The sequence below is a fragment of the Crocodylus porosus genome, unplaced genomic scaffold (assembly GCF_001723895.1).
Source record: "Crocodylus porosus isolate Cpor-Errol unplaced genomic scaffold, CroPor_comp1, whole genome shotgun sequence".
NCBI lineage: Eukaryota > Metazoa > Chordata > Crocodylia > Crocodylidae > Crocodylus > Crocodylus porosus.
Genome location: NW_017728917.1, coordinates 348,119 through 357,897, shown reverse-complemented (window position 1 = coordinate 357,897; position 9,779 = coordinate 348,119). Strand labels below are relative to the sequence as shown.

Sequence of the window (9,779 nt, the reverse complement as noted above, 5' to 3'; positions counted from 1 at the left end):
TAACAGCCAGGCAACTGTACAAGTATCGCACATATTGTTTTGTACTATTTAGGAAAGGCTGCTCTAAGAAGGTATGGAAACAAAACTTAAATATTTTTAGCCAATAAATATAAAAGACAGATCATTTGGTGTAAGAATATGTTCTTTTTGTCACTGTTTTGTTTCCACAGCTGGGTAAATGCCTTGTCCCTTTGCCTTTGTTCTGGCACCTCTTGATTAATTAAGGCACACAAGCTTCTTATTTTAAGCAGAAAAATATTCTAATTTTGTCTGTGCTGTGCATTGCAAAAGACTCACTATAATCTCCTTAAGGAATAAAAAAGTAGCAACCTCTGGAGTCTAGGGCTAATTCAAGGAGGTTGGCAAACAACTGTCAGAGTTTTAAACTGCATTCAAAACTCAGATCTCTGACATCAATGAAAAAAAAATCAACACAATCACCTAAATTACCTCAGAGCTATTTGCATAATGGGTCCAGAGGCGGCACAGTATAAGAAGGGAAGCACTAGCCATCCAAAGAGAACTTAGCAACAGTTCTATTGGATGCTGTGTGTGTTTGTAGTAAAAAGGGCAACTTTGAAGCTCAGATGTGCAAACAGCTTTAAAGGAGTAATCTGAGGAACCTCTTGCAGGAAGAACAACCCTAACCAAACACTAACCAGGTAATGTATAAAAGCCTTTAAAGCTGATTACTCTTGTTTTCTTAAGAGTGTCTTGGGCAGAACAGCCCTTTTTAGTACGATGCTGTTAAAAGCCTTAAAAGGCTCCCATTCAGGGACTTTCTCAGAGGTAATGAAAAGAGGTAAGAGAGTTAACAGTTTTCTGTTTTAATACCTTTGTAAAACTTTACAGTAGATTTTGTATTTCTTTAGCTGAGGAAGATGTATTGGGGATGCAATTTAACTATAATGGGTGGCACACTAATATTCACAACATTTTATATTTTAGGTAAGAGAATTCCACTAATTGGTATATAAATCATCAAAGCATGGATGTCATGATGATAGGTGTTTATCTATCTATCTGTCTGTCTATAATGGCTGGGAGAAGGGGAGAGAAACAAATAGGCAAAGATAGATAGCTATTATTTTTTATGCAAGTGAGTTGTAAGAAGATCAAGGAAAGCAACAATATAGATTATCACACATGCACTGACATCTATTTAAAGTGGGTCCTCAAGAGATTATTAAATGCCAATTGTCAAAATAAAGTTGGCTGTCAACTAAATGTGGGACAAACATGTTGTAAATCCTAAAGTTATTTTTAAGTGGTTCCTTGAGGAGGGAATTATCTGATGGCAGTATCCCTGGAGCAGGAGTAGATATGTATGTAAAAAATTGAACAATGAATGAATGAATGAATGCAGAGTTTTACAAGGGAAAAGATTTTAGCTTCTGATAAAGAGATATTAAAAATTCAAAACCCAAACTTGCTGGCTTTCAGAAAGATCTGCATGTCATGGGGTTAGACATGCAAAACAGAACTGCTTGTTCTAGTAGGAAAGAGACCAAACACTTTGCTCCAATTACAAATTAACTGAGAGCTGTCAGGAAAATTAAAAGGGACATTAAATCACTGCCCTGGGAGATTCCAATCTCTGCAGTCGCATGGAGTGCTTGAATGCAGTTTCAAATTCTCTGGCTCTGGTCTGAGTTCCTAGGAATGCTTTAACCATTATTGTTTGTTCCATTCCCTTCCCTCGACCTTTACTTCCTCATGAAAGTTGCAGGAACATCTCTCCTGCCATGACACCAGTCCAGCTGCTGCTGCTGCTTTCCCTGACTTTGTCTGGCATCTGCCTCAATTTGGGGCAGCTCACTCTGGAAGGTGGTGAGAACAGTGAAAGGAGCCACCTGGATGACATCTTGCAGAGGGCAGAAAGCATCCTCCTTAGGTCTATCCTCAAGAAAGTAGAAGAGGAGGAAGAGCTCAATAAAGGTAGATGTGCTGCTGGTGCCATTCTGCTATCGGTTTTGGGGTGCTGCTCAGATGGAAGTCATTAATACTATTAGTTTCTGGGATGTATTTTGCTTTCCCTTGAATAACCATTATAGGGGGACAGAGTGAGCCAGGCATGATGTAGGAAGATCTCCCAGTCTGGGAACTGCTACACCAGATCTGGAGCACCTCCCAGAGTGGGCTTCATAACAAGATGATTCCCTAAAATGGAATCACCTATCTAGGAAATAAGTTCTGTTAGGGACAGCTCTAATGGGAGGCATAGTGTACACCTGCCACCATTGTCCCCTGTTGCAGGTGTTAACACAAGGCAAAAGTAGTCTCTCAGCTATTCCCTGCCTGCCTCATTGTCTGCTGCTCCTTTAAAGGAAGGGATAATGGTTTGTGACTGAGAAGGTGCGAGCTGCTGTTGGCCGAGGATTCCTTTTGAGTGTTCACAGACACTTTTTTTCCATTAGGTGCATTCATAGCCCCTGAAGGCTTGGGTAAGAAAAAACATAGTTAGCTGGGGTCCCTGCCAACAGGAGGGAAGTAGGCTCTGCTGTCAGAATGAGAGAAACGCCACACTCCTACAAACATCTCTTTAAGAGAAGAAAGCTGGGCTTCTTAGCCAGTCACATGAATTCAGGCCGAGAAAACTCCTATGCTTTCAAAAGGTCCCTCACACCCTTGCCTCTCCCTGACTTTTAGCCAAGGCACATCCTGACCATCCACTGGCAGTCAATTGTTCCCACGTACCCACACGTAGAGACACTTCTACTTATCTCCCCTACATCCTCCACTACCTAGTTTGGCTCTATGGCTGCCTCCTTCTCCCCAGACTTCTGAGGATCATGTGCCTACAATGGCAGGCTGGGCCCCATCTTTGGAGCTTCTGCCAATTCATTTGCAAGCTGGTCCCAGTTCCATCTGGCTGAAATTCCTGTGTGCCTTAGTGTACACTCAACAACACTGTTCAATCCTATAGAGCAGGGGTCAGCAACCACTGGCACATGTTGCTGCCAGCCCGGGCTCTAAGCAGCTGCTGCCAGCCATGGAGCCCAGGCTGTTCCCAGCAGGCGGCTGGGAGCCTGCAAGCCCTGCCACAAGCAGACCGGGCTCCGTGGGCCGGCTGTAGCCGGGAGGCTGCAAACAGCTGCTCCAGGCTCCAGTATGTCGGCACTTCAGCACCTTCCAAAGTAGACACTGTGGTTTTTTCAGCACTCTGGCCAAAAAACGTTGCCTACCCCTGCTATAGAGTCACCATGGATTTCCCCTAGTGTAACTACGTGTGGAATCTGGTTCTTTGCTCCCTTCAGAACTATGACAGACACACCTCAAAGACTTTACTTCTCAGCTTCCAGAGCAGTGACTGTTAAGATGGTTTGTTAACACTGATCATTTCTTTGGACAGAACCAGATGCTTCTGAGCCAGATTCTCTTTCCAAACGACAGCACCCTGGGAAAAGATTCTTCAATGAGCTGGAAAAGAGACAGCACCCAGGGAAAAGGGAAGATGGGGAAGAAGCCTTGTATGGTGATATCCAGAAGAGGCAGCATCCAGGAAAAAGAGAGGAAGACGATGACCTTGACCGCTACCTGGAGCTGCAGAAGCGACAACATCCTGGCAAAAGGTCACTGTGGGACCAGTATGTTGATGCCCCTAGCACCCAGCTGACTTACCTGAATGAATTATCCAAAAGGCAGCACCCAGGCAAGAGGTATCTGGTTTATGCCAAGCGTCAGCACCCTGGCAAGAGGGGCTGGGAGGATGAACTAGATCTGGGGGAGCAGGATTTGGAGAAACGGCAGCACCCTGGGAAAAGATTCTCCGACTCTGAAAGCCCAGACTATGCTGCCCCCTGTGACCTCCAAGATGACATCAACTGTAGCAAAGGCAGCTTATTGCTTGAGTTATTAGATAATGTCAATAAGGGCAGGGAGGAAGAGAAGCGGCAGCACCCGGGGAGGAGGTTTGCATGGGAAAGTGAGGCTGAGGCAGAGGAATGAGGATGGCTGAGTGTATTGTACATCATTTACATTTGATTGAGTCATCTGCCAGACCACTTAAAGTTCTCTTTCTCCTCACTCTGGCTCTCTGAAGTGCCTAACTTGAAGTGTGTGAGTGTGCCCATTGAAGGCAAGGGCATTATTCACACACTCAAAGTGAAGGGCAAGCTTAAGTACTAAATCAAATTGAGTCAATTTGTCAAATCCTGCCATGTCTCAAAGGCCTTCAATTCCCACAACTGTGGAAGTTGAGGTGCTTGGTTAATCATGGGATCTGGCCCTAAAACAATGTCTTTTTGTGCATGCACCAATTCTATTTCCTGAGGACCACCCCCACCTTTTATAGGTTGAGGATACATGATACACAGTTTCCTCCTATGCAAGGGCAATCAGAAAATGGATGCATCAAGAATGAAAGAAAAGAGTGGCAAATGCAAGTGATTTCCAACTGAACTGTAAGAAAAGAGGGTTTTAGTTTAGAACGATGGAGTTAGTGTGTATCATCAGAACAGGTCACAGTATGTGAAGGCACTTGTTCCACTGTCTCCTAGGCAGAGACAAGCATTGTCCAAATAGAACAGGAAAGATGTTTGGGCTTCACACCTTGACTTGGAACAACTGCCTGAAAGCAAACATAAGTCAGGTAGGAAACTGCAGAATGCAAATAAATAACCCATGTGTCACGTAACAACTTAAGAGTGAGGAAAGAAGAATGCTGCATAAGTGCTCACAGTAAGTTTTCCTAATCACTACCTTCCAGGCATTTGGCTTGAAACCTATGTCTTTCTATTAAAAGTCAACATTTAAACTGCAGCAAGTCAATACCCTTTACTCCTGTATTAGGATTTTTGTTGTTTTTTTCTTCAGTGTAACCTTTTCTCTCAAAGACATTTTTCACTTTATGTGGTCTACAGATTCCTAAAGGTGTTTATTTGCCATGAACAACTCAATAAATATCAACAGTCGATTCCCATCTCAACTTTGGGTGTCCTTTCTGGGTGTGCAAATTTAATAACATGAAAAATATCCAACTCCTACTGAGCGAAAAAAAAAAAATTAAAAATATTGAAACAGATGCGAAAAGGATATTTTTCTAGGCAAACCTCTTGCGTGCTATTGGTTGCTACATATTTGTATATAAAAGTATTTTGCTATTTAAATGGAAGGATGATTTGTACAAAAATAGTCAAATCCCTTTTGAAACCTTCTACTGGTGTATTATAATAAAATTACGCATCTGGAAAAAAACCCACATGCATTCGTGTTGCACAGCTGCACAGTGAGCTTTGATTATTTGAGTCTGAGTCTTGTAAACAAAAGGTTATGTTAGTTTGAGTCAGACTGGGTCTATAACACAAACCTTTATTACTCTGGAGTGTACACAGACACACAGTTCAAACCTTCAAAATTAGATACACTCGAACAGTCTGGTTGTACAGCTGTGTGTATTTACACATTTGTGCCAATGAAAAAGAGACACAAACCTACCAGATTCTTTATGTTTAGCAGACACATAATTCTTCATGCTTGCTAAATCAATTTATACTGATGTAACCAAAATCAGAATCTGATCAGTTACTACAGTAGAAGCACAGATCGTGGATTTGCACACACATGCTGTAGTAGGTGTCTCCACAGCCCCAATCAGCTGTACAATTTGCTTTTCTTTACTGCTTTGCAGTAACCACATGTACAATTAGAACTTCAACTGCAGAAACAACTGTGAACTCTCCTAGATTTCTCTCTTTCCAAAAAGACAGGCATTGCACACAGGATATGAACAGCAAAGACAAGAACAGAAGTGAGGGGTTCTGGCTCCCTGTTCACTGCACTTATTACCTTCTGCACTGACTGCCAGCAATGATGATATTTCACTTCTTCTATGATAAAAGAGTTAAGATTTCAATATATTCCCTGGCTAGTGGTTTATAAAAATCAAAGTAATCCTGATTTTCAACCAAATTTACCTTACTTAAATCATTCCAACAGCGTATCTTAAGACAATGTTTCTCAGGTGCAGTGTTCCTTTCAAATGATTGGCTTTCCTCTCTGAAGTACTTCACCACTTAAACAATTTAGCATTGCCATGTGGGTTTGTTACCCCAGAGAGGAATAATTAACAACCTCAGCAAGTTTTACTGAAGTTAGCGGTTCTCAACATGACCCAAGCTCGATGTGGTTAATCAAGCAAGCTTCATCTTCAGAGCTAACTTAGCAGGAATCAGTTACTCACAGTGGCTTTCTAATTAAAGACAGGTGAGTAAATCTTCACAGCATCTTGTACACATTTTGTTCACTTCAGAATCCTTTGGTATGTTTCCACGTATGATGCTTTTTTCCAACAAGTACTTCTCATTACATCAGAGAGGAAATAGGCAGACAACGTTCTTCGGGTGAATCTGATATCTTTTATTAGACCAACTTAAATAGTTGGAAAAAACATTTTTTAGCAAGCTTTCAGATTTAAAAACCCTTCGTCAGGCTGAGGAAGTCTCTGCAGTTGGTGTGTGAATGAATAGTAATTCCATCCAGGAAGAGCACACACCAGCTGCAGAGACTTCCTCAACCTGATGAAGGGTTTTTAAACCTGAAATCTTGCTAGTTTTTTTCCCCAGCTATTTAAGTTGGTCTAATAAAGGATATCAGATTCATCCAAAGAACCCTGTCTGCCTATGTCCTTAGACCAACATGGCTACAACCTACACCCCATCAGAGAGGAAAGGAATTTGTTTTAAAAGACATTTCCTTGTGTCATACGTCACCTCCTGTTGGTTAAGCAGGCTTTTTAAAACCCTAATGACATCACAGTAGACCACCGACTCAGATCATCACATGTACAAAGCAAAAGGAAACAGGATAGAATATATTTTTAGGTTTCTGAATGGACAAGTATGAAACAGAAACAAATAAAATACATCAGCATCTCATAAGAAGGGGAACCTTGTGAACCCAATCAACAGAAGAGAAAGAAAAGCAAGGGAAAAAACAGTCTAAAATACAGCTTGATGTACTTATCCAGCTGTGGGGGGGGGGGTCCATGGAGAAAGTCTCCATCTCCTGGTCAAAGTTATTCAAACACAGCTATAAACTGTTCTTTTTAAAGTGGAAAAAGTAAGAGGAAAAAGTCAGCATAAAATCCTCCGTTATAATCAAATATTTGACCTGTATTACCAACAGCACTAAAGGTAATTAACAATGAAACAATCCACCCTGGATCCTTTTAATTTACTGCATTTACCTCTCAGTGCAGTCCATGAAATGCAGCAAAGGTCTTCCCCCTTCATCAATCCATTTTATCTGGGGTTTTATTTCAGTGTTCCATTATCTGGCTGTCAAAGCAGCACCAAGAGGAAGCTTGTTTATATGAAAACAACTCCCTCCAGGATATTTTTTATAGGAATCAGATATTTTCTAGGCTTCATAAATGCTAGCTTTTGCAAAATCTATATCTTAGCCCATACTTAATTTGACAATGTTTTATCTTAAGTCAAGCTTATCATAGGTCCTTATGGTGCTCGACATTTCTATTTTAACTGGCCTGAACTCAGTATTGCTGAAAGAGGATTGTTAAACATCAGTTGAGCGAAGAACAATGAAATCAATTGTTGGGAAGGGTTCCCTCATACAGCTCTACCAATGCACCTTAAGCATCACCCACAACACTCAATCCCTCCTAGTACATAGCATCTCCCTGGAGGATACCTGAGCTGAAGTTGGACCGGATGGAGGTAATATGGTTGGTAAACAAGGTGGGCTACCACCTGGTCAGTCAAAATGTGAGAAACTACAAGGATTCAGGTTGGGTTGGGAGAAATGTGGATACTGGGCCTGTTAATAGCAAACAAGTGCCTGTGGAGACCAAGAGATTGCAGGTACAATGCATCCAAACCACACAGTGGTTCATAGGAATCATAAATACCCATTCTTCTTTTCAGTTATCTGTTGTAAAGCATGTAGATTGGCCAGAAATATGAGCTTGTAACACAGTGGTCTGTTCCCTTAAGAAGGAAGGAAAGAAATGCAGTTGCAGGACATTCAGCTAGTGAGGGAGTGCCCATTGGGAGCTTTAAAAAGTTCTGGGAAGAGAAAGCAAGAGGGAACAGCTTGCTGTGCAGAAAAGCGATTCTTCTAATGTCTGGAGCAGAATAGAGGATTTTGATTTGGTACATTTGCTTTGCTAGAGACAGAGATTTGTGTTGCAGAGAATAAACCTACCTGAGGAACTGCTAACATAGCTACCTCTCCTACAAAAGGCTGCAGGATAAGCAATCTGTTTACAGACTTACTATTGCAAATGGGCTTGAACCAAAGGCCTGGATCTGAAATCTAACCACTTTGGGGGAAATGGTGGTTGGAACCAACAGTTGGGTTGTATTCAGAATAACTGTTAGATACTGTTTCTCACTTATATAATGACTTCCATCCTCTACAAGCATTGCTGAACCCAGTACTGAAATGCAGTCACTTCTGAGACACGGTGTATTCTTCCCCACTCACAGATGGTAAGGCTGAGGCTGCCATTCTGCATTCCAACAGTCACTCACTTCACCTGCTGTAAGACGGAGGACTCCAGCGTGGACAGTGGGACAGACCCCCATTATTATAAGGTATCTAACAACCATGTGCAGCAGATAAAACAACACTTATCAGGTTCTGTAGAAAGTCCCAGACCCAGGCATGACCAGACAGACAAAAATGCAGCTTCTTCCCCTAGAAAGGCTGTAATTATGAGTGGACCCTGTTTGGCCCCCCCACAACCTAGGAACCCCTGGTCTTTCAAACCTGGGAATAATGTGAACAGTGAAGTGTGGAGGATAGGAATGAAAATGGCATTGCTAAATAGCAAAGCCTGCAGTGAACCCAAGAGAGAGCCCAGTAGAATGGGTGGGATGGTATTAATCTCTTCCATGTGGATTTGCCTAATTGTGGGGTTGGGGTAGTCAATGTGCTTGCTAATTGTCGGGTTCCTATCTGGGTATGATTATATCCAATTAATTATGTCGGCCACGGTTCAGTGAACTGCACTCCGTTTGAAAAGACTCAGAACTACAGCTTGGGAAAGGCCAATACTAATCACTAGAATCAGCTTCTCAAGGAGGCAAGAACATTTCCTGAGCACAATCCCCTTCCTTTTCACAGAGCTTCATGTGGGGTTCATGTGGGTGCCTGGCAAGTAGGTTATAGGTGCAGTTTGTATTAGACAAAAGAATGAAGAGGCCCCTTGTTACTTTATAACATGACATACTTCATATAGTATCTATTGCCGGCATTGTCTCCATGTATATAAGAGTTGTACTTATAATAATATTTAAAACTGGATAACTCCCTTCCTGAAATGTGCATCAGTCAAATATGCAGATCTCTTTATTCTTTACCTCACTCCCCTTCTCAGTGTCCTGACTCCAAATTATGTTACTGTTAGCTCAAGAGCTTTCTCCTTTGCAACTACCTTGGAACTACCTAGGGGGCTCAATACGACCAACATATTTAACGATTTCTTTGCCTCCATTTTCCTAAGCAGGGACTGGAACAGTCACCCCCAGCTGGGCCCCCATCAGGCCCCAGGGGAGGTGCACCTAAGCCAGGGCTTAGTGAGGAACTAGTAGGGAACTTCTGGAGGGACTGGATGTATTCAAGTCAGCCGGTCCAGACCATCTCCACCCTAGAGTACTAAAGGAATTGGCTGAGGTCATTGCAGGACCCCTGGCATGGCTTTACGAGCACTCGTGGTGCTCTGGTGTGTGCCAGAGGACTGGAAGAGGGCCAGTGTGGTCCCCATCTTCAAAAAAGGGAAGAAGAAGGACCCGGGAAACTATAGGCCAGTTAGTCTT

The 9,779-nt window shown here is 42.3% G+C and overlaps 1 protein-coding gene across 1 annotated transcript; it reads left to right on the top strand.

Annotated features, from left to right (window-relative positions):
• The first annotated feature begins 535 nt into the window (after nucleotides 1-535).
• On the top strand, nucleotides 536-4,785 carry TRH (thyrotropin releasing hormone). Its single transcript, XM_019537100.1, has 3 exons — nucleotides 536-662; nucleotides 1,724-1,938; nucleotides 3,353-4,785. Exons 2-3 carry the CDS (start codon nucleotides 1,746-1,748, stop codon nucleotides 3,946-3,948), a joined length of 789 nt encoding a protein of 262 aa, XP_019392645.1. The 5' UTR covers nucleotides 536-662; nucleotides 1,724-1,745; the 3' UTR covers nucleotides 3,949-4,785.
• Nucleotides 4,786-9,779: the final 4,994 nt, after the last annotated feature.

Bases quoted from the DNA above. Each gene is read 5' to 3' on its own strand.
- TRH (XM_019537100.1), top strand. From the start codon at position 1,746: ATGACACCAGTCCAGCTGCTGCTGCTGCTTTCCCTGACTTTGTCTGGC. The intron at 1,939-3,352 runs GTAGATGTGCTG...TTCTTTGGACAG, and splicing joins GGAGGAAGAGCTCAATAAAG to AACCAGATGCTTCTGAGCCA.